This window comes from Rousettus aegyptiacus, unplaced genomic scaffold (assembly GCF_014176215.1).
Source record: "Rousettus aegyptiacus isolate mRouAeg1 unplaced genomic scaffold, mRouAeg1.p scaffold_m13_p_10, whole genome shotgun sequence".
NCBI lineage: Eukaryota > Metazoa > Chordata > Mammalia > Chiroptera > Pteropodidae > Rousettus > Rousettus aegyptiacus.
The window spans coordinates 62,759,092-62,786,998 of NW_023416285.1; the positions used below are offsets into that span (position 1 = coordinate 62,759,092).

Consider the following 27,907-nt stretch of genomic DNA (forward strand, 5'->3'; position numbering starts at 1 on the left):
ACAATATTTTATTTTTAAAATGTGCCACAGTGAATGGATATATCCATATTGGTTTTTTATAAATGTACACACACATATATACAAAGTGTATATGTCACTGGTTAAAGACTTGTCTGAAAGAATAATTACCAGAAAGAATGTAGATGTTTATACTTATTTGACAATTTATTTGAACTGATGTTTCAGTTGCTTAGTAATGACTGGTAATAACAATGACGGACAATTATAATGACTAAATAGAGAAATGTGAATTTCACTTTGTGCCTATGGGTCAAAATTTTCAATGATTGATAATTATCACCAAGATTCTGTAGCTTAAACCTATAAAATGATTATCCTTCACCACGGAAATTTAATGAAATCCTAAATAAATTTACTAACAATTATTCCTGTAATGGGGTATATATTCAGAAGGAATAAATATGTTGCTCTTACCAAAAAACCACTATAAGAGCTCAAGAAGTATTATGCCATAATAAATCGCTCACATATAAGAGGGTTTCTTGTTTAGATGCCACCACAGATTCTGATTATGCCAAAGAGAAAGGCAGCACATTTCTTACTCTTGTAAAGGAGGAAAGTCTTTTAAAAACCTCTTTGAAGAAGTTTCAGTAGATACGTTCAGAGTCAAACACAGCAGCACTTTATTAACAAGGACGGAGTAATATGATCACAAGGAAATAACTCAAGTCTAAATTCAATGCTATTTTGGGTGGCATAAAATGAGTACTAATAAGGGTGGGCATCTGTTCAGTGTCACAAATGTTCAGTGGGAAAGTGGCTTGCAAGCAAGGAGACCAGAGCAACACTGACACCACAGACTGACTGTAGAATACTCCATCGCTTTGGGAAGGGTAATGAAGAGTTATACCCTTAACTAGAAAGAGGAGCCATCTGAGTACTTATTAATTGGGCCAAACAATACTGTTTTAATACTGCCTGCAACTGAACTCTGGTTTTGATTTCCTCTCTACATAGGAAGTCAATGGTCATGTTCTTGATAGGGACCATTAAATCTGATTGAGACAGTCCAACCACATCTGATTGTAAAGCACTGGGTATGAGAGTCAGCTTCTTATAACATTGATGTTTCCTTGACTTCTTTAATAGTGCTAAATCAGCATAATGTTATCATAATCTGAAAATGATACAGGGGCACAAAGGAGTCCTAATTTATATATATGTATGTATATACATACAAACATAATTTTTATTACTATATATGTAATATTGCATATTCCAGTATCACATGACCAAGAAATTATGGTAAAAATTAATCAGGACATTTACTTTAGTTTTCTTGTCGCCACACATGTAATGAAGTGAAGAACACTGGAGTATTAATAGGTCCCTTTTTATCACATGATATTTCTAAGCAGATATTTGGAATGCTCAGTAGATTCCACTTTTAGTCTCCCAAGGCCTCCTAAGACATAATTTAAATTGGGACTTGAGAGAAACAAGCATCTTTGGACTCTAGTTAAAACAGAAGTAGTTTCTGTTTACATCCTAGGAAATCTTAGATAACATGCCTGTTTGTGAAACAAAAAGAAAACAAGACAAAAACACCAGCACACAAAGAAAAAGGATGCAATAGATATCAAAGTGGGTAAATGCCCCGTTATTTTGAGTCCTCATCATCTGCGCAAAGCTAGGTGGTACAAATAGACTAAGTCAGACCACGCAGAGTTTGAGGAAGATGTCTTCCTGTTTGATGCACAAGAAAATAACTTTATGAAAATGTGGGGATGAGAGAGGGAGCAGCTCTGTGCCTCTTGCTGTGTTACCATTATGTTCCTAGTATCACTAAGACTAATTTAAAAATAGCCTGCAACAATAATGTTCTAATCACCAGCCACCTTTTCCACCTTTCTTCTTTTTCTGTTGCTGTTTCTTTTTTGTTGCTGGAGCCCCTGCAGGTTTCTGGTGTCTTGGGGGTATGATATTACTTGTAGATGCAGATGCTGTTGCTGCACTGCCAGGTCTTGGGGAGGTGGGTGGGCTGCTCACAGTTTTACTGGCATCCCTGAAATTGTGAGATCAGGAAAGTGCTGGTCATTTGTATATTCAACAAAGAAAAAGGCTATAAAAATGTACATACATGGATTTCACTTTCCACTTCGAACTATCCTCCCTACACATTCTATTTCTTTTAAGGTGGGTTCCCCAACTCTCTATTCATTTTCCCTTTGAATAGAATGTTTACTGCTTTCTAATTAAAGAATGATACACAGTACATGCCAATTTTAGAATGCCTAAAAAAGAAAAAAAATTTAAATGATCTATAATCCTACCATGTAGAAATAACTTATATAACATTTCTAATACTTCTTGTCACATTTATTTATTTATGCCTTTATCTAGATATTTAGTACATTGAATGACTCACTGCATTTAGTTTCCTTTTGAAGATAGGAATCCTAAGTATTTATGATACAATTTTACAATCCTAGTATTTACAATACAATCAAACCAGAAGTATCACTTTTTCCTTTACAACAGAATATCACAAAACATCAAAGATATCTAACTGTACTTCTCATACTTAAAAAAATATTTTTAAAAATTCTCACACATGACCCTGAGGCAATCTCTGAAAAAACTAACCTATGCTCTGAGTGACCTCAATTGGAAAGCAGTAACTTACAGTTCAGATGAAGCTCCTGCAGTTGCTCCCTGGGTCCCCTTTCCAATCTGATCCTTCTTTTTACCCTTCTTTCTTCCCCGGTAGTAAGAACGTTCACGCATTGGTAGCCATCTTTCTGGATCTGGGGTCACTTTGGGGTCATAATTCTTAGGCAGTTTTCCTGTGTAATAATTGATAAAGAAATGAGAGCTCTGTTCATAATGTTTTCAACGCAGTTGTTTAAATAAATAACATGTCCGAGCCTGAGAATACCTAACATTAAAACTGAAATAAATTTATCTGAGAAAGTTTTATTTGTATAATGCCTTATTTCTAAGCATGACATAGTATTCAGAAGCCATAAAGGAAAAGATTTTTCAGATGTCTATATAAAAAAATTAATTTTCATTTGGTAAAAGGTACATTTTTAACAGAAATATGCAACAAAAAATGCATATTATACAACAGAGTGGATTAATATTCTTTTGTTTTAATTTTTTTATGGTGACAATGGTTAATGATATTCTTAATATAGAACCAGTTCTTGATAATCAATAGGTAAATCACACACACAAAAAAGTGTGCATAGTTGTAAAATTGGTCAGCCAGGAGAAATAAGTCAACACGCATATGAAAAGATGCTCAGCTTCACTGAATAAAAGTGAAAAGGGTAAAAAATTCTATCAAACTAACAAATATGAAAAGCAGTAATATCGGTGTTGGTGAGATAGTAGGAAACACTCAAATACCACTGGCAGAAGTGTTTACTGGGATAGTCTTTGTAGAGAGCAACTTAGCAGTACCAGTCAAGATTTATACTTTTAGAAATTTACCCTGCAGAAACTAGAAGCCTCAAAGTTATGTCTAAGAATATTTTGTGATATTTTTTAAAAATAGCAAACTAACTTAAATGCCTATCAATAAAAGAATGATTAAATAAATTATAGCACTAAAGCAAGTTACACAACTAGTTAAAAAGTACAACTATATTTAATAATTTAAAAAATGTCTGCCCAATACAGTCTAAAATCCTACCAGAAGATTAAATGAAATTATCTTGATATGTTCATATCAGCTTTGTAAAAACTTGTACTACCTGAGCATGTAAATGTATATGTATGTTCTATATACAAAAAAGTAATTACCTCTGGGAACATGAATGTGGGGTAGGGAATTTTCCACTCTCTATGCCATTCTATAATGATAGAAATCTATCAGCTTTGTTTTGTTATTTTATTTTATTTTACTTTGTTTTTAGAATAAGCATATATATGTATATATACATCATTTCTAAGTTTTAAAAATTGCTCATTTGGCAATCGCAAAAAAAGAAAAAGAAAAAAGTGAAACTAAATTATTACTACCAATAGTTATCGCCTATTCTCATGAGGTATTACTGATACATAAAACAACACAAAACAAATACTTGAGTTTTTACCAATTTCCAAGTACTGTGACAAAAGTGAAGAATAAGATTTCTAGTTAAAGATAGTGGATTGAATGCAAACATTAGCTTCTGCACTGTCCCCAAACTCCACTAAAATGACAATGAACACATTAGAAGGAAGAATAGGAGAAAAGAAATTATCAATAAAATTGTGGAAGCTGGAAAACAGATGGAGAAGTAGTGATAAACTTAGCAGACTTGGGAAAGCTGGATCCTAAAATGGCAGTGTAAAAAATCAAGAAGCAACCTGATTTGGACCACAGATCCCAAAGACTCAGAAACAGATAGGTGGCTCCAAGCGTAAGCTTTGCTTAGTTGAAGACAAGCATGGTAATTCCACCCGCTCCTGCCACAGATTAAGACAGTTTACGCCAAACAATGTATAGCATTCTCATGGTTATGGTTCAAGAACAGACATTGACCTCTGTTGGCCCAACAACATTAATGGGAAAGATTTGCCAAATGCAGAGAGGCCCTCTTTGTCCTGATGGATGTAAATAACAAGTATGTGGTCCTCTTTCCAACAAACATCCTAAGATTCTAATGGGATTAAGTTTTGTGTACAGCAGAGCAAACAGATACAACAAGGATCAACCAACCTTGGTGCTAATCTTTCTCCATTACCAGTTTCATAAACAGTAAATTTTCTTAAGTCAGTCTGATGGAGTTCTACGGAACCTGTAGCCCAAACCACTCTAATGCATAAGAGCCTACTGTGCACCAGGCAGTGTTCTAAGAGCATTACATGTAGTATCTTATTTAATCCTATCAGGTATATATTCCATATTTCACCCTACAGATGAAAAACCTAGGTATGTTAGTAACCTGTTCACAGTCACAGAGAAAGAGCAATGTTAGTAGAGCAACAATTTGAATTCAGGCAAACTCCAGAGTTGCACTCTTTAAAGTAATAAAATTAAATCTTAGCCATAGTCAAAACAAAACTCAAGTGTTCAAAGATACAAGAAAGAACAGTATATTTATATTTGAAGATTTCTCTATAAGGCTAAACTCAAGCTTTTATTTTATAGAAAGAAATCCGAAGATTAAAAGAAAAAGCTTTACCTTTCTTTTTCTTCTTCTTCTTTTTCAAATCTCCCTGCCTACAAAGAGAAGAAAAATCATTGGCATCAGTGTGATAAAACACAGAGTATTAAGCATGTGTAAAAGAGCAAACTGAGTAGTTTATCAGTTTAATATTTGGCATCAGCTCACCAAAGCTAATAAACTAGTTGAGATACTTAATTCAGGTTAAATTTAATCAAGCTTCACACACCGTAGTTTTTGGAAGGGGGTTTAGAAAAGAGGGGTAAGGTTACAATTATTTTCAGAAAACAGATACCATTTACACTGGCACATATTAAATGCATGTAAAAAGAAATTTGCACATGCATGAAAATCTACAGTACTGTAGTAAGTTCCCTTATGTTTGGCAAAACTAGAGAACAGATAATTAAACTCTGCCAGAAGAACATGTGTAGGTATAACACATACAAAGAATATCTCTGGGAGGATATGCAACACAAGCAACATTGGTTCTGGCCTTGGGAGGGAGGAAGACAGACAGGGATGAGAGGAAGACTTTTTACTCTGCACTTTCTTATTTTTCAAGTTTGGAGCCTTTTGAGTTTATTGAATTTTTTAGTAAATAAAATATTAAGTACATTGACCCCACCCACAAAGCACTAAAAAGAGCATATAGACAAAATCAAGAAAACACTTCAAAATAACTGTTAAATACTCTGACAGCTACGGTGAAAAGAAGACATAAAAATATCTCTGTACATATGCATATGTGATATATCTCTATGCGAACTATGAAACAGTGAACTAAAACGATGAGAAAGCAACAATTTCTGTCGAAAATTCATTCTACCAAGTCATTCAATTGTGACAGTTCAGGCTACCCTGAAGAATGAGAAATGCAACATACAGTGTCTTACTTCAGAGCTTTCTCTCTCACCCAGGCTATGCAATACTCTTTTAAATTGTCTCCCTACAAATCCATACTCCAAGGCCATACCTGTAATTTCCCAAAGATTCTCTGCCATTTCTTACTTCTTTGCTTTGCTCCAACTTTGCCTACCTCATCCTCTTCATCTTCTTCCAGAATCAACCCAATCCCCTCCTCCATAAAGTCTTTCCTAACCTCTGTCTCTAGGAAAGACTACTTCCTCTGGTGTAGTCCAGTATGGCCTGCACAATCATAGCATATATTTCCTTCTACTAGACTTGAGGGCAAGAACCATGATTTATATTGTGTCAACATAATACATCTTCAAAATAAACTAAATCTTTGTATCCAAAATATCATAAAAGACATTAATAATGCCTAATGAAAACAATACGCTGAAATTTAAAAGCTTAAAGGTCAATGTACATCTTAGTAATTGTCTTAAGGGAAAAGAAAAGATCATCGGATCAGAAACAATCGGCATAGTGTTACTAATTACCCAAACCTGTTTTGGAAGAGAGAAAAAAAATACTGAAAAAAATTTAAATAGGCATTATTTGAAAATCTCCTCATGATCTAGCTTGAATTTATTTCATTTTGAGGGTTCTTTTTAAAAGTTTGAAATGAGAATCATCTGATGAATACAATTTGGAACAATGTCTATCTCTGAGACTCCCAACTCCTTATTTAAGTTTTTAACCCTTTTCTCGTTTAGGAAAGTGAGGCTCACTGCCAGTGTTAATTTAACATCATGCACAGGAATGCTATGTTTTCTAGGATTCGACATTTTCTGTGATTGAGAATATTTTGTAAATGGAAATACCTCTATTAAAAGCAGAATGCTTTAAAAAGAACGATATCATGTTTCTAACGACTATCAATATACTAGGACAATGTGAAAATAATAATAAAAGCGAGATATTTTGTGGCAAACTTTAGGGATAGGGTTAGGACTGTAACCCATGAGTTACCTTGGAGTGAATGCCGCCCGCAAGTACTCTCAGGGCAAATGGGAAATGAATTACAATCTATTAAGAGGTAGATAATTCTTTTTCTACCAAACATAGAGTTCATAATGAAGTCAATCATATACTTGTTGATGATTTTGTTTTAAAGTTAGGAAAAAAATTAGATTTCAAAAAGCATTTTAAAAAGATGTAATAGTGAAAAATTAAGAAAGCCACTAAACTGAGGAAGTGTCATATCTCTTCCACTCTCTATTCATTCTGAGTTAAACGCAGAATCTTAAATATTTTTCTGTAGGCTTCTGCTGTTTTAGAGATGGCAATGTAGGGGAACATGGAAAGAATAAAAATTTGACTTCTTACAAGTTAATGAAACTGGCTAACCTTTCCTCCAATTAGCAAAATAATGCTCATCTGAACTTTGGTTTAGAATTACTAAATGCTGTTTCAAATATACCAATAACTTACAGATTAATAAAGCAGGGCACATCCAGCCTCTGGAATACTATACATAAAAAGAATGAAATATGTCTACATGTAGAATATGGAAAAATCTGAGACTTATTAAATGAAAGAAAGCGAGTTTGAAAACAGCCAGTACAATATAACCCCACTTTTATAAAAAACAAAATAATCCAAACTAAGGAAAACAGTTCTAAATCATCTCTCTGTGTAAACACAAATATCTGGAAGGATACATACTAAATTAATTCCAGAAATGAATTCTTGGCCAGGGAGGAGGGAGGAAATAAGAACTAAGAGCTGAGCACAGCATAAGAGAAGGGAAAAGAAACGAAGGGGACTTAAACGTTATTCCCATGCAGTTTTTATAAGAATATATTTTTATTCCTTACATAATTTAAAATCAGCATTGGTAAATGTTACAATGAAAAACATTACCCTTGCTCCTTTGGTTGACTGTCTCCAGCAACTTTTCCCCCTTTCTTCCGAATGTACGTAGCACCAGGAGAATTTTCAAGAGCCTCAACATCTACTTTTAGAGACATGCTATCTGATGAGGGCAAGTGTTTACTAAGACTGGGATAGAATTGAAGTTCAGGAATACAATATACATATGAATATGTCTCCCAATATATCTATGCTGATAGGACTTTTTTAGATGCAAAAAAAGTTCTTAAATCTTCTACAAAACAACATATCAGAGGTCATAAGGTCCATTATATATCATATACCATGAAAAGAAACCCTGAGAGTCATAATCTAATTATCTATTCCTTAACTCAGTGATCATACTTCTAGGTGGTGGCTTAATAAAAACTCCATTCCAAAACCTTATCAAGCTTATAAAACATCAACTTACTCACTGCAAAGGTTTTGACATGTGAGTGCTTAGCATCCACCACCCCACCTTGGTTTTGGGAATACACCCTTATTGGAGTAGCACACAAGATCCAAACTCAGCCAATCTGGGCACCAAATGCTCTTATAATTGTTTGAAATGGGCATGTGACCTAAGACAGTTCAATCAGAATGACATTTCAGAATCATGTATAACTACCTTTCTTTTTGTTGCTGGAGAGATATAAGCTATACCATGATGACTTTATTGCTTATGGATCAAGCTGTATTCCATGTTGGATCTATTGCTGTAATTTTCAGTCACACTGACTAATAAATTCGTATTTTTGTTTTTACTAGTTAAAAGGAGGTTTTGTTTATTTTGCTAAAATTTACAACATCAAAAAAATCCTGGTCAAAAGAGGTACTGGATGAGATCTAGTATGCTATTTGGGAGCTATCCGGAATAATGAAAAGGATACGCTTTTGCTTTCTCAGGATCTACAAGTGAGTAAGCAGAAATAAGCTGCGCCAAGGTGTGAATATCCTTTGGATTTTGTCTAAAAGAAGAAGTAAGAAAGTTACTAAACAGTTTATAAAACTGGTTAAAATAACATAAACAAGCAAAATAACTCCCTTAAATCAAATAACAGCAATAAAATTGGGATTTCTATATCTCCATCTTTCAGAGCTTACTTCCATAGCTGTTCTAGGTCACTAATTGCCTCCTTCTTCCGCCCATATTTGAGTTTGAAGTTTGCAGCTTCTCTTATCAAGGAAAAATGAGCAGGAGATTTGGGCTAGTTTCAATAAAAAGAGAAAAAAAAATTTTAAGGTATATCTAGCAAGCAAGTCAATGAAGTTGTATTTATTAGACCTTTCCAATGGACCTATCCATTAAATTTACATTTTAAGTTTTATGGAATGCATAAAACAACAAAAACAAATTTGGACACATAAACAGGAGTGAGTAGGCAAATTAGTACAAGTGATGGCCAATTCAGAAACTGGGAACATAATCCAGCTCTAATCAGGTTGTCCACAGCTAAAAATAACCTCCATAATCAAATTTTAAACATGTCACCACAGTTCTCCAACATTAACTTAATACTTCCCAGAACACAGATATCTCTCCACTGCTAATAATGTTAACAACACATATGCCATCTGTGTGTATGTATACTTTGGATATTCCCTATGCAGAGGTCTATGCTGGAAAAAACAAAGATGTTCCTATTAGATGGAGACATGATATACAATTATTCCATGTATAGCTGACCCTTGAACATGGGAGTTGGGGGTGATGACCCCCATTCCAGCAATTGAAAATCCACATATAACTTTTGACTCTCCAAAAACCTAAGAGCCTACTGTTGACCAGAAGCTTTAACCATATAATATAAACAGATGATTAACACATATTTTTGTATGTCATATGTATTTATACTGTATTTTCACATAAAGTTAGAGAAAAAGATGTTAAGTCAATCATAAGAGAACACATTTATAGTATTTATTGGGAGAAAAAAAAAATCCATATATAAATGGACCTGTGCAGTTCAAACTCATGTTGTTCGAGGGTCAAAATATACTACCTTTCTACCAATTACTACCATCTACGGGCAATCTAGCCACTAAAGATGAGTTTTCTTATATGCAGTTGTGTGCTATTAACATTATTTATTGAGATTACACACATAAACACAGGTACAAGCATAAAGGAAGGCGATTCAAAAAACACAACCGATTTATTTTTTTTCATTTTGCAGCCTTTCGAAAGATTATTTAGATTTGGTATACTTAAAAAATTGAATATGACAGTCTAATAGCATTCCATCTTTTAAATAGTGGGTTTAATTGTTTTAATTCTCCTAAATTTTGAGTTTAATAGTGCGGCTTTTTATTTTTATGTAAAAACTTGCCCTAATAATACTTTACTTCATTTTACCTGATGGCTTTGATACCACTGGATAGCTTGTGTGAAGACTTCAATGGCACTATCAATATCTTCCTCATGGCTGTACATGGTCACTAATGCAGATACCTATCCAACCAAAGGTATAAATTAGTAAATAAAATTCCTCTTTTCCCAGAATAAGCTTTTTGAAGATGAAAAACATTGAAGAAACTGCAAATAAAAGGTAAGCTTTCTGCCAGTACCTAATTCATCATAAAAACTAACATATTATGGTGCATAATAACTAGAAGTACTATAAACAATGAGAGTGTTTTCCAAATACAAAGTAAGTTATCTATAAACTATGCCTTTCCTTTAAAGCAGTGCCAGTTAACAAATGGTTACCAATCCACAACACGGTACAGAAATTGAGAATAAGTGCTTAGAAAATTAGCTTATATGATCAGATTTTGCTGCACATTCAAGTGCATGAAAGTCAGGTATACACACTAGCATGGCTAAACTCCCATGAGTTAGTCACATGTGACCTGAGCTACATAAAGCCGGTGAAAAGCTTGCCTAGTGTGTTTGAGGGACAGTAAAGAGGCTCAGGTGGTAAAAGTGGAGTGATAGGGGTAGGGACAATAGGTAATGAGGACAGAAAGGAAACAGAAACAAAAAGCTGGATCTTTGAGAAAATTCAGTAAAACTGCAAACCTCTGGCCAGACTGATCGGAAAAAAAAGAGAAGACATGAATAACCAATATCAGAAACAAAAAGTTATACAGGAATATCTGAACAACTTTTATGCCAATAAATCCAATAATCTAAGTGAAACGGATAAATTTCTTGAAAGATAACAGAAAGCCAGATATTAAATATTAGAAATTTTATTTTCAGCTATATTATATTTGATTCTATCATAAAGTAATTGTAGGCCAGTCTTTAAAATATAAATCTTTAAAAGACAGCACTATCATAATACTATTATACCTGTATTAAGTGCCAACTGTAAACAAGCTGTGTTAGAGAATGTAGACATGAATAAAACAGTCCCTGTTCAATAAATGCACATACCATCACTATAGAATTAGTCCTTACTTTAAAATAGATGCTTTCACATCTATATTAATCTAAACTCGTGATGCCTGAATAATCAGAGAACTAAAAACTAAATTTGTTGGGCACTATTACTAGCTTATTTTAACGCAAAGAAACAATACCAAGGACATGATAATTTAGTTTAAGAAAATTCCCTATATGGGTCTTAGGTTATTTAAGGTTGGTGTTCAAGGTAACATTAGGCCTAAGTAGTGCCGGGCACATCTGATTAAACCAATGCAAAGCAGAGCACAAAATGAATTAAATTTATACCAGAAAGTACTGTTTTAACTATTACTCCTATATTATAAATATATAAAAAAATAACCAGAATTTAAAGTGAATACAAAGTAACATCAAACCTACTAATGGACTAGGCATTACTTTTTCAGTCTTATGATATTTTAGATATAAACTCACCATGCCTGGTTTATGCTTTAACTCCTCTATGCTTCTCAATATTAGACATGCTTTGGAAATATTACCTTAAGAGATTAAAAACAAAAGCAGCATCACAATGAAGAAAGCATATTATAGAAAAAAGACAAGAAATTTAATAGTCATATTTCGTAACATCTCTAAACAGGCGAGCTTTGGGGTCTTGGGGAAAATGTACTTTATTCATTTTACAGATAAGAAAACTAATTCAAGAAACAATAAGCCTTGCTTACATCCACAAAGAAAGTTAATGGCAGATGACTAGAAAAGTCATCTCTCAGCTCCCAATCTATTAAGTTCCATTTCTCCTTTTTCAGACTGTAATTTAAAGGTGGAATCTTTCCCTAAAGGCTCTGAAATATGTTACTGTAGATATGAGTACAATGAAAAATATCCTACAGTGTTAAAATTCTTATTTTCCACTCATTATAAACCTCAGAAATTAAACCTTCCAAAATCTTTAAAAACAAAACAAACATAAACTATGACAGGCTCTCTCTCAGTAATTTTATTGTGATAAATAATCCTTGCAAAAATAAACTGAAAATCAAATGAGGAAAGAGATAAAGAGCAAAAAAAGAAAAAGAAAAAAAAAGGATGGGAAAAAGAAAAAGAAACAAAGAAGGAAAGTAAGAAAATGTGAGAATGAGGTAACAGGGAGACCAGCAGTGTTTCTCAACCTTGTTTTCATTACTACCCTATTAAAGTCTTTTTAGATATATTTTTTTCCTAATTGCCAATTCCCCTCCTCTCTGTCCATGAAAATTTCATGTTAGCCACCATAATATCACAGATTTTTTCGACACTCTCCCTCCAACCAAATCATTCATCACTCCCACTGAGAATGCAGGTCTATACCACAGCTGTATGCTGGAACTGTCATGATGGAAACATCTATGCTGTCCAATTAGCCACATTTGGCTAGAAAGCTTCTGAAATACTGGCTAGCACAACTGAGGAACTGAATCGTAAATTTTATTTAATTTCAACTTAAACTTAAAATAGCTACATGAGGATAGTGGCTACCAAATATGAATACCACAAGTCTAGATAATCATTCAAGGTTAGTTAAAAATCATGGACAAAACACTAGCTGTTTTCTATAAGATTTGGAAATGTCAGTTCTTATCAGATTTCCTTGCCTCTCTCCCTGAAACATATGGGTTGTAAAGTACAAATAAAGGATATAGGGCTAAGATATTCTGAAAATTAGGATGCAAAGTATTTCATGCAATACTACCAAGTGACAGATATAAGGATTTCTATACATGACATATCCAGGAAATTTAAGTAAGTATGGTCTTTTGAAGCAGAGGAATCCCTTGCTCCTATAGACTTTCAAGGTATAAATTGAGACTCATTCTAACAATTTAGAATAACCCTACTAACTCACTACTAAATCTGTTGGAGCTCACTCAAGCTTCATGTTTAACATAGCAATAATTAAGCTTCACTATTATGCAAAAATTTAAAAATCACAGTCTACAACTACTTTAGAATTATTCCAACCATATGTTTCCATTAAAATGACATTTTAATCATGACAAAATAATCATTAATACCTTGGGAAATTTTTAGCTGTGCCATGGTCAGCTTAATTTCAGCTGCATTTTCTGGATGCTGATCTGAAAATTCCTAAAATTTTTAATTGGGGAAAAAAAGATGACATTTAATTTGTACAACTAACTGCATGCATTCCAATTAGATATCCTAGCAACATAAAAATTTAAATACAGTTTTAAAATACTAAATTTCTGGTTTGGGGTCAAAATTTTACTTTTGACTACCCACTATGCTTTAAAATTATGCTCCAGAAAAAAAGTGCAATGATGTCATTTCCAGGAAGCCACTAATAGAAAAATCATAATTAAGATTACCTTATAAATATTTTTTTAAAAAAGAAAGCTACTCAAATGATGTCGTCTTATTGAGGGTCCCTGCTACGGATGCCCCTGAGGATGACCCTAATTTTGCCCTGTCCAATTTACCCTCAGGAAATTCAAACATAATCTAACAGGCTGATAAAAATTAAGTCATAGTCTCTATAATTATTTGAGGTTTTGGATTGGAACTTACTGGAGAATACATTATTGAAAAAGGTGTTATGTGTGTTCTGGTATTTTAAGCCTAAAACAAATTCTTAACTCACATCAAATGGGTCTATGAATGAAAAGCATTCTTTAGGGTTTATGGCAAATATAAACTAATGCAAACTTATATAAAACAAAGAATTAACTGAAGTGATACTCTGGAATTTGTCTAGTAGTATATTAACTATCAGTTTTCTCATGAAATTCATAAGCTTATACATTATTATAACATAACGAAAATGAAACAAGGCTGCAACAACCTGACACTTTATTAAGAATTCGAGTAATTCCTTTACCTGAAGCAGCTCTATTGCTTTTGTGTGCTGCTTTTCACGGCAGAGCTGGGCAGCTTGGATCAACACAGGCAAGAGATGCTCAGGACTTTGGGACTGTAAACTGGCAGATATTTTTCGGCATTGTTCTGCCTAAAAGAAAACATACCCCCCCACCCCCCCCAAAATAAGCTGGTTTATGAAATTAAACAGAGTGACCAAAAAGAAAAGAGTAGGGGGAGAGGGAAGGAAATCAGTTGAAACAAAATAATAAGTAAAAAACTGCCTAGGGAGAAAGAAGTGGTTTACAGTATCTATTCTTAATTTATTCATGTAAGAAAAAAAGATTTCCATTTACTGAATTTAAGCTATGAGTTCTATAAGCACTTAGGAAAGGGTGAGTTCTAAACATTCATTTGGATGCTTAAATCCCAGAATTTTGTTTAAAAAAAAATCTAGTACTAGCTTGTGCGTCAAAACAACGAAATGTATAGGTATTTCTTGCTAAAGTATTTAAGAATAACTTGACTCAGTTCTAAATAATAAAAATGTTACTGCTTCTCACTCTCCTACTGAGTCTGCTCTAGAATACAATCATAATTTAATTAGAATTAATTCATGTTAGGGTTAGAATAGACCTCCTTAACATTTATTACTTGATGTGATTATGGATAAACTAATATGAAAGGCTGACCTTAAATCTCTAATCATGATCAGCATCTTTGATAATTTTTACTTTAATTCATAGATTAGAAATAAGGTAATGAGAAAATTACATTGTTTTATAGGTGTGAATAGTATTTTCTTAAAAGGCACCAACTGCACATCTTCACAAAGAATTAAACAAATTACTTGTTTAACCAATAAACTATTACATAAGACATTTTGAAGAACATATGGGTTAAGATAAAATATAAACAAAAAATATAAACTGAACTGATACACCCATTATGCCTCATGTGCCATACTCCAAAAGGTTCAGCCAGAGGAACCAGAGCTCTGTTACCTACCTGGTTTGTGTACATAGCAAGTAAAGCTTTGTTAAATTCTATAGCTTGCAGTTGTTTCTTGGAAAGCTTAAACTCCACCCCTTCTGCATTGGTTAATTTCACCTTCTTCTTGGAGTCAAAGACATTTTGGTCCTGACAAAGAAAAGTTCATGCATAATTAACAGCAATCTCAGATTTTAAATCTTTTAACACTCCAAGACATTATTTCTCTTTCATTTAGTAATTTTACAAAAACACAAGAAAGCTCGGAAAATAATACATTTGCCTGGTTGGGGTGTCTATGTTCCTACTAAGATGCACATAAATTTGTGTTGGGTTCTTGGTTTTCTTTTATCTTTCCACTATTAATGGCTTTTGGAGCTTTTTGAAGAAAAGTACACAAGGATAGCCCAAATTCTGTACTGGGAATTAGGACTACAAGGATATTTAAATTTGCAATTTCTACAAACTAGGTCCTTTAGATAAACTCATTCCTTTTTGAAATGTATCTGTCCTTTGATTTACGTAGTACTTTTTTCACGCAGTTTTTCACACACAGTAAATACTGCCCCTCCCCACCCAGCCCGTTTACATGGTCTTTTTATACAAGCTTTCCATTTACACAGTCTCATTTTATACAGTACTTTCTGTTTCATTTCCATTACTGGTGATTACTCTTTCTAAAAGATAGCTTACCTTGGCAACATACAAAGAACTAATACTTAATAACATAATTATTAATGATCTTCCCATTCATTGGATGGCAAATAAAAAAGCACAAATGACATTGGTGTTTTTCCGGATTGGTCTCACAAATGTTTTGCTGTAGAAGCTAAAAATTATATGAAGGAAAAATGTCTTCTTTTTAAAATACTTTTACTTTTAGATAAGGTACCTGGTAATTCACACAATTTGGAACATCCAAATATAAAAGTTTTATATTTCCCACCGAATACAACTTCCTTGATCTAATCTTTCGATGAAGGCATTATTTCCACCTTTAAGATGAACTATATTAAATGAAGTTTTAATGATTTTTTAAATAAACTTGAAGATAATGAATCACTTGCAGTTACAGAAGCCTGGAATAAATACTCAATTTTTAAGTTGTATCAAGAATATTGCTTTAGCTTTGAGTGATATAAAGCCATCAACTTTAAATGCCTGCTGGAAAGCAGTAGGGCCAGAAGTGGTTTCCAACAACAGATGAGGCATTAACTGGCATTATTAATTTATTAATTAAATAACTTTCAAGGTGGCTCTGACAATCTGAATGTAGATGATATTAACAAAATTACTGTTTGATTAAAAATTAACTGATAATGAATTTATCTACTTAATATCTGAAGCCCATCCTTCCAATGAATACAGCAGTGACCGGCGGGCAAGTGACTCCGCTCATGAGTGTGAAGCTCAATGTGAAATTATTTTAATGTACAGCAAGAAACTGGCTTTCATATAAATCGATCCTCAAAAAAACATATTTCTAGTTGGTACTCGTATGTCACTATTTTCAGACTCCAATTCACCATACATGCCACTGCCAGACTTCTATTAAACTTTGCTATCACGGCGCTTACTTGAAATTTAATTTTAAAGGCCTCCTATATTTTGATAACATTCAGTCTAACCTGTTTCTTAAAACTAGCCATTGTGTATGTTTCATCTTCTGCTCTCCCACTTTCCCCCAAGCCATAAATATTTCTTCATATTTCATTTGCTTTAGGCTGCTGCTATAACCTTCAAACTGTATCCCTCCTTCAAGGGTCAGCTCAAATTTGCCAACCCAATGATCTTTTCTTTCACTATATACTGCAATTATAAAGTATTCAAACAAATTTAAACATGCACATTTTTTCAATAGCAGAATGAGATTTTAAAACTATGTAATGATTAAGACTATGTTTCATCATTACCTAGTATGTGCAGCACCACTCTGAATAAAAAAACAGAAATAAATACCTGTTGGCTGAAGAAAGTTGTGCATAATTAATTACATTAAGGTTGAAATATTAAGTTTTCACATAATCTCCTCCTCACAATTATTTATCATATAAAAATAATTTGTCCTCAATGACATTTCAAGTTATTCATAAATATATATTGCTAAGATTCAAATGCCAGCATCAATTTTTGGGAACCTAAACCATGTCAAATAACCTGTAACATAGTATAACTACTGCCCTCTTAATGCCATTATCCCACTTCTAGCGACCCTCTGTATTTCTCTACAGGAGGAAAGAAGTACCATGAAGGACTAGGATGAGAAAGCTTTGGAGTTAGAGACTAAAATATGAATCCAAGTTCTATCTCTTACTGGCTGTGACCTTATACAAGTTACTTACCTTCTTTTGGCCTTTAGATTATATTCTCTTAAATTGGAAACAAGTACTGCCTTCTAAAAAGTTAATTATGAGGATGATATGAGATGGCACTTGAAAAATTACATGACATTTCAAAAAAATTCCAAATGTTACTTTTCTTATTTTCTATTAAGTTTCATATCTGAACTTGGAATGTTTGTCCATTAAAACAATGTTCCAAATGGTGGTTAATCTGACTAGTATAATACTCTAAGATTGTCTATACACATACCTGTAATATTTTACACATAGGTTTGGGGTGAAGGAGAGGGAGAGAATCTGCTCATGTCTCCCTTCCCACCAAATGAAAACCATGAGAAAGAATAATTATACACAGAAAACCTGCCTGCATTCATAGTCACTAGATGAAAAAATTATCTAAAACATGCACACAAAGTTTAAAAGTCCAAAAAATTTATTTCTCTAATAGAGATTCTCTAGTATTAGAAACTTGGAAAATGGCAAGATTTTAAAGTCTAGGATCTGTAATTACTAAAATGTTTTTTATTTGAATAGACCTTGTAGAATCATTATCGTTATAAAAGTTAAAATAACACTTTCCATCGTGATTTTGCTGTAACTAGACTTTGTCATGGAAAAAAGAACACTTATCCTAGGACAAGGCTGGGGAAATATGCTTTCAGTATAAAACATAAAAATGGGAAAGCCATGGATATTTCATACCTTGTTAATAGTAATAATGTTATTTGCAATCACAGCTAGCAATCCCACATCTGTTGGCCTGTGAACAATAAGCAACAATCAAAAAAGGAATAAATCTTTAAAAAGAAACCTCATCTCCTATAAAAGATGCTTCATTTTAACAACTTACTTACTTTAGTTTTATTATCTGATTGTAAAGCTGCAAAGCCTCCTCTGTACAACCCTGAAGCTGCAGAATATAGGCCATCTGCCCATGAATGATGGCCAGTTCTGCCTGTGGGTCTTCCTCAGTCCCATCCTAAGCAGAAGAGGAAATATTTTTTGCTGTAAATTCTCCAAATGAGTCATATACTTACCAAGTGATTCAAACACTCAAAAGATATATAATCCTAAAGACATAATTTTCAAAAATTTTCCCTTAGTCAGTATGTTAAAATTTAGGAATTGCGCCCAAAGAGGAAAGTTTAAATGAGAATGGCAAAAAGAGATACTAGAAGAACATGGCAACAAGCTCATTGAGTATTATTCTCTGAAACCTAAGAATGAAAAAAAAGTAAAAAACAGTGTGCAGGTTTAACTTTTTACGATATCCTTCAATTCTGGAAAAAAATTTCTCATAAGAACACATTATAAAAATGCTTCACTCTTCTACCATAACTCTAGTTCGAAGATTATAAAATTCTAATTATTACCATATAAAGAACTTTAAAAGCAGGAACTTGTTCTCTAATTAAAACAGCAGCTTTCTTAACTGATACTCTAGATTAGTCCATATTCTCCATTCCTCTAAAAAAGTTGACTGATACCCATGTACAACGAATGCTCAAGGCTAAGGGGCTGCTTTTACTACACCTGGCACCCTTTCTCTCATCTGGCGAGTATATGCTGACCAGGAGTCAGATGTGTTTGCTTCCAATCCCATATGCCAGTTAGGTTTGAAAAGCAAATGATAAAACTTAATTATTATAGTAAGAGAAGAACTATGAGTGTGAAGAGAGACTTGTTTCAATGAAAACTATGTTGAATGCTCAGAAATATTTGATAAAAGTGAGTTCCTAAAGAAAATTACTGTCTAATTGGGTGTGAGTCAGAAAACAGCGAGATTAGTCAAAAAGTTAACTTCTATAAATATTCTGTAATAAAACTACTTCTCAAATGTAATGAATGCAGTAATGAATGCTGAATTACATGTGGAATATGAAAATATGCATGAAATTCCTATGAACACACCCATATTCAAAGACTTGAGCCCTACATCTGAAAAAAAAGAATTTATATGAATTTAAAATAAAATGCACAAGGCATATAAAAATTTTTGTATTTTAATTTCTCAGCCTAAGAGACTCCTTCAATAACTATCAATAGGTTTTCTACTCTGTATTTCTAATACTGTGATTCCTATTCAATGAATCACCATCTATTCCAAAAAGTCAAATATTACAATGAGGCCTCCTAAAAATTTGTATTAGTCAGGAGTGTAAAATGTGGGTTTAACAACAGTGGAATACTTACAGAATCTTCTGATAATGAACGGCGGCAAAGATCTATAGGAAAAATGATTTTTAAATTAACATTGCTGGGTCACTCCCACTCCTTTCACCATTTCAAAGAGCAAGAATTAAATTCATGGGCAGCAGATTTCAAGATAATTTTAAAAACAAGCAGATTTGAAATTTATCATTACCACCAACTATAGTAAATATTATCAATTGCTGATCATTATAGCTATTTTACATTTTTCTTTCATTTGTAATCACTAATGTTCAAAATTTCTTTTAAGGACATGGATATTTAAAATTACAAATGCTGACTGCAAAAAATCAATTATAGAAAAGTATAAAAATAAAGACAATAATCCTACCACCAAGCGATTAACAACTATTAGCATTTTTAATGTAAATATACAGCTGCATTTTAAAATAAAAAGTGGGATAATCTATATATAATTTTGAAATCTCCCTTCCTCCATTTACTATACTATGAACATCTTTTATGTTATAATAAATACAGATCTACATTTTTAACATTATTATTTTTCATAACTATATGGTAACCTAAGGTTACAATAATAGGACAAAATTCATGATGTTTCTAAATTTCTTTCTTATGAATATTTCCAATTAGCATTCATACAGATACATATATGAATTTATCTAATTATTTCCTTAAAATAAATTTCTAGAAATAAAAATCTCTTGGATCAAAGGGTATGCAAATTTTAAAATCAACTGGTCACTGCAAAGTTTGTACTACTTTTATACTCAAACCTGCACTATACAAGAATGTCCTTCTCCCATACCACTGTCAATACTGGGTATGATCAAGAAATTATAATTATCAAACATGTTTCTCTTCTCATGGTGCTCTAACCTTTGTTCTTATTTTAACCTTCAACATTTAAGAGTAAAACAAACCCTGTTTCACCGTGTTTTCCTCCCAACTGTTCACCACAGTCCTTATATCTATCACTTTTATAGCATCCAAGAAAAATGTGCACAGAAGTCTAAATGCCTCAGGAGTTAAGACCAGACATAAGTTCTCTAATAATTTTTTTTCTTAATTAAAAGCTTTAACTTATGTAAATATTGTATATGAAAACACACTAAATGGAGAATACACTTGAATAGTGTTATCAGTGTATAAATGTAGTTATGTGTGTGCATATATGCACACATATACACGTTATTACTATACTTGAGTACCTGTTTAATAACAATGATGGTAACTAATATTTACTGAATGCTTATATGAAATGCCATGTACTAATGTAAGTGTGTGACATTAATTAACTCAATTTACATTTAACATTCATAGTAACTTGTTCAAAAACCTACTCCTCAGAATATACTTTATTGTCTAGTGTGGTTGAAAATGAACAAGTAGTCTGGCTTATGGATTAGACAGAAATAGAGGAGAGATATCATAAAAAAAAACTAAAAGAAAGGCTAGATGAACTTTGATTCTCACTGAATCAATAATTTCTCTTTTAAAATATAAAAGTCAAATGCAGTTTTTGGAACTACTTTGCAAAGTTATACGCACATTACAATTACATGCACATTATAATTACGAATAATTTTAAATTTCCGACCTTCAGCTTTTTGTAGAATTTTCATTGCTTGATTCAGCTGGCCTTGCCCTATCAGTGCACAAGCAGCATTGTAGCATAGTTCATGTGTGCCTTCTTGGAGGCCCAAGTTCTCCTGTCATGGAACAAAACACCAGTCAAATACCAGACAGGAATGTCATTTCATGGCTGTGTGGGTAGTGCAAGGATACTCACTGGAACTACTTTTTCCCAATTGCTTTGAGCTGCAACAACTGCTGAAAGGTTTGTTTTTCTTTCCTCATCATAATCATCTTGGGAGTTTCGAACGAGATCCCTATACACAGCTAAGCATTCGTCATAGCGTTCTAACCGATATAACTGAAGAGACAAACAGCAAGTAAAAAATCAGAGAAGACAAGATGTTATGTCTCTAATACTATACAAATCCTTTTTGAAACCACTTAGTAGAAAACCTAATTTAGCAATAATATGGGCAATCAAACACTTTTCCTTTATAACTTTTCAATTAGTTCTGTGGTCTACTAATACTTCCAAAAAGTTACTTGCGATGAATTTCTACTATATCGCAGATTTCTAGGCATTATTCAGTTAGAAAAGTCATTGTATTTACTTCTGGAGGTTACGTAAGTGCCTAAATGGGGTATGAAAGAAAACCTTTCTGTAATAGAAATCACCCTGCTACCTAAATATGACTTACAATGAAAAAATTTTCCCCCAACATGATTACTAAGCTCCAGTAAACAGGACAAAATTAGATGTTAACAAAAGACTTAATATTTCCAGGAACTCACTACACTTAATCTTCATTTTCTCTTTCCCAGAAACCAACTATTGTATAGGGTAGTCTGAAGTACACAAAATGTAATTCTTATTTCGTTCAAGCTGTCCTAAAGGGCAATAAGAACCATCACTGTGTCCATTAGTCCATCATGTCTAAAAGAGACTGTTGCCCTTCATTAATCTCAAAATGCTGGAATTTACTTTAAACTTAGCTAGTTAACCCTAACAGTTCTTTATAACCTACAATCCATGAACTTGCCCAAATTTCTCTTTAACCCATTTATATAACAAGTCAATACATTATTTGCCCGAAAGTGACATTTAAAAAACTTTAAAGAGTATTTTGCTAGTTCTAATATAATATTTCTATCCTCTCATCATTAATAGTTTTACTTAATATAATTAAGCCTTTGCATTAGGCTTAACTATGTCTCAAAACATCTTTAGAATAAGACGTTATCAAAGATTTCATAAACTAGCTAAATTCATCCAAATTATCATGATTTTATTTTAAACTTAGAAGAGTTAAAGACTAGAAATAAATACAATTTCGAAACTGTGTAAGTGTATAAGTTCCTTTCCAATTAAAAAGTCCAAATTTCTTAGGAGAGCTCTTGACTTTCTTTCTTAATTACTCCGAGAAAGTCATTTGATCATAGTACATCACATATACAACTGTTTATATGACGATCAAGAGGGAATATGTTCAAACTGGTTTGTTGGCAAGTGTTGTGAAACATCAGGATGTGATGGGGTTCCTCATCCCTGCTCCTTAGTATAGGCAGAGTCATGCTCACTGAGGGTGACTGTCAACAGGTATTTAAAGCAGTAATTACCACTTGTCCATAAAGCTCCTTTAGTTTGTCTGTCTGCTGGTTGGCACTTTCTATTGTCTTCAAGGCATTCTCAATTCTGTTGAGCCTATACTCGCAATATGCCTTCTCAAAAGAAAGAGAGTTACTAAAAATAGAAAAAAAAAAAAACAATATCTGATTACCAGCTAACACAGCAGAGTGCTCACTATATACTGCTCTAGGCACTTGACATATATGAAGTTATTTAATCCCCAGTAACAACAAATGAGGAAAATGACAAAGGTTAGTGACTTGTCTGAAAGTCAGACAGCTCATTAGTGGCAGAAAATATTTTATCCATTTCCTTAGCCTCTCTTGCTTTCAGGGTATTTATTAGAATTACTGGCCTTTTGAAACAAACATTTAAGAATGAAATCATGAACCAGCTAAATAATTGTCTTAGATACAAAGATAATTTGAACACTATTTAAAATAGATTATAGAAGTTTCTTAAATCTGCTAATCAAATAAGCCATATAATGCTGCTTTGAACTTGTTCAATAGGAAATGATTAGCAAAGAAAAACTAGAAATCTTAAAAAAAAAAATAGTATTTATATCCAAACAGGTAAACACAAAACTACAAATATACATATAGAGACCTAAAATTTCATCTACATTAATGTGACACTTGAAACTCAGTGTGAAGTTTCAACCATAATCCATGAGGAAAAATATTTATCAAAGCAATGGCAATATCCTTTATTTACTGGCCTAGGAAAAATTATTTCAAAATTCCCTATCTCAGAAAATGGTCAAAATTCAAAATATTGAATTTCAGCATAAACATGTTTACTAGCAGAAAGCAGTGTTCTATTTATTTCCCTTTTATTTTTAATAAAGATTTAAAATTAGTTTTTAATCTAATAATATATGTATATAGCTGAAATAAAAAAACAAAAAAGGTATACTAAGAGATTTTACTCCCACTGTTTTTCAAATCTACTTTAACTTCCTCGCCTCCTACAAGTGACATTTTCACTGTTTCTCTGGCTAGTGTGTTTTTGCAAATACAGGAAAATACACATATAAATTCTAATGTTCTCCTTTTCTTATATAAAAGTATGTTATATACTGCTCTGCAACTTATAAACCAGAATCTTATTAAAGAATAAATATGCTGTACACTTATTTTTCAATACATTTCTTTTGAGGCTTAGGCATAACTTTAAAGAAAAATTACAGTAACAATTCTGAATATAAGTTTATATTTCATGAAATGATAAATAAAAAAACATTGACAACAGCAAAAATACTATTATATATTCTCAAAACTGCTAAGGAACTCTGACACTGAAAGATCTTGGCCTAAAATCAAACCTAAACAATTCTCAAAGGAGGCAGGCACAGAAGTCAGGCTAAGACTGCTATACCTTCCTAGTGGCCTCTACTTATACATCCCTACCATATGTTCTGCCCTCCCTACCCTTTAAATTAAACTTCTGCTTCCTTGTTCTCCATATGTCCTCTAAGAACTCTTGCTACACTTATGCTCTACATCCTTCCAGCTTACTTCTTTCTTAGTGGTTCAAAGGGAAGATAGGGGTAAAGAAAAGGCTCCCCTTAAAGGCAGAAAAGAACAGCCCATATTACTCCTAGTTTCAAAAACACTACCGGGAAGAAAAAAAAAAGAAGGAAAGAAACAGGTCAAAAATCACTGAAAGAGTGTGTGTGTGTGTGTGGGGAGACCATGAAAATGGTTATAGCTATGGTAAAAGTGTTCCTAATAACTACAAAAAAAACTAATTGAATCACTTACTTGGCTAACACTTTGGTGTGAGTATTAATGACATTCAAGGCTTCCTTAAAACTTCCATTCTGGATAAGGCATACCACTTTACAGTGTAGGGCAGTTACATCATCCTTGTTGATCTGCAGTACTACAAAGCAATTTTAGGAAAATAATTTTTAATTTCATTTCCTTTTCATATTTTTACTAAATGTTCCCACCCCCATCTCAGGAAACTACATTTCCAATTTTATTGCAGATTAGTCAAAACATTTTTTTAAAGGCAGATCTTCATTTTTAACATAAGAGATGATAAGGAGAGTTATAATTTACTAAGTTTTATTTTCAGTGAGCTAGATTCCCAAGATGAATGTTTCCAAAAAGATGAGTGAAATAAGCAAGAAAGAAGCTATTTTCTCCAGCTTTTTCATCTTGGGATGCAGGCTACATCCTATACATTTCATTACTTCACGGGGAAATAAAAAAGTTTATGTACAATTTGGAAGCAAATGACTTTGGGTATAAGATTATCACTAGATGCCTTCAGGTCTTAAGCAAGTCATCTAGCTACAAATCTTAGTTTTCTGACCTTCAAGACAAGTAGGAAAGCAGTACCTTTTTTACAAGGTTATCAAGAAGATGAAATAGGAATATTCTGCAGGTACCTATAAGCTGTAAAGTATACGAATGCAATTTACCCTGCTGGCCATAAGTTCCAAAAACCAGTCAAAAATTTTCTTTTCACCTAATATGACCAAAGAGAAGTACAAGGAAGATCTCGGGTAGCCAAATTTTAATGCTAAACAGCTGTTCAGTGTCAAAATGACAGGATCACTCCCCTTGCTCCTATGCAACTAAGGAATCCAATTTTAAGAATCAAAGGAATTTCTGCCAATTAAAAAAAATATGTATATTGGAGAAAAAACTGACAGCCCTTGATTAAACAATTCCTACAAAATACTTATGACATTACTATTGAGTAGTATTGGTTGCAGTCCTAGCCAAAGGCTAACATTAATTCAAAACAAGTTTAGGAATCAAATTTCTAACTAGTATCTATTTTCTTTATTGTCTGAAATCATCAAAAGTGCGTTGTGATCACAAGCACTTCTTCTCATGTTAACCCAGCAACAGGTTGTTGAAATTTATTTATACAACCTTGTATGTTACTGACATATTTTGTATGCTATTAAATAGCCAAACCCTGTCCCGGTAATTACATTTCCAGATTTACCTATATAGGCTGCATCGTCAGTAAATAAGAATTTAGTACGGCAGAGAGCATTAAAAAGCATGGCCATTTTACAGTTGCTTAGTAAAGGGTATAAGAATACGAGTAAACCTCATACGAAGGCAGTTTAGCCGAAATGATCAGTTGCAGGGCAAAAATACAGAACAAACTTTTCTTTCGACATTATTTCAAATATTAGTGCTTTCACATACACACTTTCTGGTCTAATGACATTGCCTTCTATCTGTGGGAATGCAGGCCTGGCATCCAGATCCAGATGTTCCCTCTCCCCTGAATCTGTACAGCTTTCACCTGGTCAGCACCAGCGTCTAAATTACGTGTCCTCGGCAGGTTCCTTCCCTGCGCTGAGGCCCAAGAGAACAAGGTCCCTCAGCAATACTGTCTCATGGAAGGAGAAAGGCAATGCGGAATATTAGAGAAATAAGATGTGAAAACAGAAGCGTCAAATAAGAAAACAGTTTGGATGAGGTGCTGGGAGCAGCGGTCTCTTTAAATCCCGTCCTCGCTTCCTGCGGTGGGTAAAGAGGGAAGTACACGTGGCTCTAAACAACCCAAGACCTGAGGATACGATAGTGTGGCAAAGCGGAGGGTCTGTAACCAACGCCCGCCACGCCCGCCCGGCGTTTGCGTGGGGACTGCTGGCACAGCAGGTCTCCCTTGCCCGCGTCTAATCGGAGGTGTCGCGAGCTCCGGAAGGAGGCCGCATCCTTCCGCTGGCCGGTGCCCGCCCCGCTACCAGCCTGGACACTTACTCTTGTTGACAGTCTTGAGAGCACGCGTAAAGTCGCCGTTCTGGCCATAACGGTTCACTTCGCTCCAGAGCGCAGGCACAGAAACCCCCCCGCTGCCGCCGCTCGCCATCTTGAAGGAAACGCGGAGGAGTGGGACGACCTCTGCCCCGGAAGAAGATCTTAGAGGTGGCCAAGCCGGGAGGAAGCCAGTAGTTAGTTGCTAAATGTTCGGAACCTTAAACTCTCTTATTCTAGAGACAGCGTCAAACACTGTAATCTTACGCTGTCGTTGCTAGAAATTCGTGGGTAGAGTCGATACACCTTACTGAAGCGGGTCTGGAGGAACTAGGTGTCGGACCCGGGAAGTGGTTGAGAAAGGACTCACCAGATTCAGCTCAAAGCAGCGTGCGTTTCCGGAGCGACTGCTGCCGACCAAGCAAGATCGTGGTCCCACGAGGCGGAACTGGGCGACGACCTGTGGAGGATAAAAAAAGGTCTGTGGGATGGTAAAATACCAGCTAGAAATCGGATGGAGTCATTCCAAGATAGGGACAGAGGAGAGGAAGCTGAGAGACGGCTTCTAGCTGCTTGAGAATACTTCGTAGAGGAATTGGCATTTGAACGGAATCTTGAAAGATAATTAGGAAACCCTGGGGTTGGTTCTGGGTAAAGTTACGTCAGGGAAGCTGATATAATATGAGAAAAGGTACCGAAGAAAAGAATCTCCGAAGTACAAAGCACGTTTGGTGAAACTTCTTAGCCGCCCTTGAGCTCCAGTTAGGAGCAGTCGGCAGTCAGGTCAGAAAGGTAATGTGTTTTGGGGTGAGTATGTCTGGATTAGTACCTGGCTCTGTACTCACCAGATGTCTGTGAACAAGTTATTTGATTTATCGAACTCTTAGTTTCCCGACTGCAAAATAGGAAAAATATAGAATTTTCTCTCTAGGAAGAAAAGATAATTCATGCATCCTGGCATAGTAAGTACTTAGGTACCAGAGAGCGAGTCGAGGGTTTTATAACGTCTTAAATGTCAAGATGTGTTTGAATATCAGAAAGGAGTGAGTACCTGTTGAGTACTCTTGTTGAAATGACAGAACATTTTATTGAACGCCTACCCTGTAGACTCATCCTGTCTGGGTCCTAACTCTTGACCTTTCCCGTTTCCTTTCCCAACAACCTAGCTAACTCCTTTCATCCTTCAAATTACTTCTTTGAACACTCTCATAGAGCTCTCTATTTCTGAGCATATCATCGTTCAAGGTCTCTTTCACTGTAGATGTACTATTAATTTCCGTGAAACCAGGGACCGTATTTACCTGGCTCACTGCAGTAACAGCGCACTGGCTGGCATATAGTTAGTACTCAGCTTTTTAACTGAGTTTTTGCCC

The 27,907-nt window shown here is 34.0% G+C and overlaps 1 protein-coding gene across 1 annotated transcript; it reads right to left on the minus strand.

Moving 5' to 3' along the window:
* Positions 1–140: 140 nt before the first annotated feature.
* SRP72 (signal recognition particle 72) lies at positions 141–26,686 on the minus strand. Its single transcript, XM_016158742.2, has 19 exons — positions 26,541–26,686; positions 24,567–24,687; positions 22,791–22,914; positions 21,388–21,531; positions 21,196–21,307; positions 19,617–19,648; positions 18,278–18,402; positions 18,126–18,183; positions 15,100–15,231; positions 14,114–14,242; positions 13,290–13,362; positions 11,710–11,774; positions 10,240–10,335; positions 8,988–9,091; positions 8,774–8,851; positions 7,893–8,030; positions 5,139–5,176; positions 2,648–2,807; positions 141–2,026 (listed from the first exon to the last, which is right to left on the minus strand). Exons 1-19 carry the CDS (start codon positions 26,647–26,649, stop codon positions 1,849–1,851), a joined length of 2,016 nt encoding a protein of 671 aa, XP_016014228.1. The 5' UTR covers positions 26,650–26,686; the 3' UTR covers positions 141–1,848.
* Between the last annotated feature and the right edge of the window lie 1,221 nt (positions 26,687–27,907).

What these genes read in the sequence shown, in the direction of transcription:
- SRP72 (XM_016158742.2), bottom strand. Translation starts at nt 26,649, where the DNA reads ATGGCGAGCGGCGGCAGCGGGGGGGTTTCTGTGCCTGCGCTCTGGAGC. An exon ending in AGTCAACCAAAGGAGCAAGG is followed by an intron (nt 5,177 to 7,892) that starts GTAATGTTTTTC and finishes TTCTCTTTGTAG; the next exon opens with GCAGGGAGATTTGAAAAAGA. An exon ending in GAAGAAGAAGAAAAAGAAAG is followed by an intron (nt 2,808 to 5,138) that starts GTAAAGCTTTTT and finishes ATTATTACACAG; the next exon opens with GAAAACTGCCTAAGAATTAT.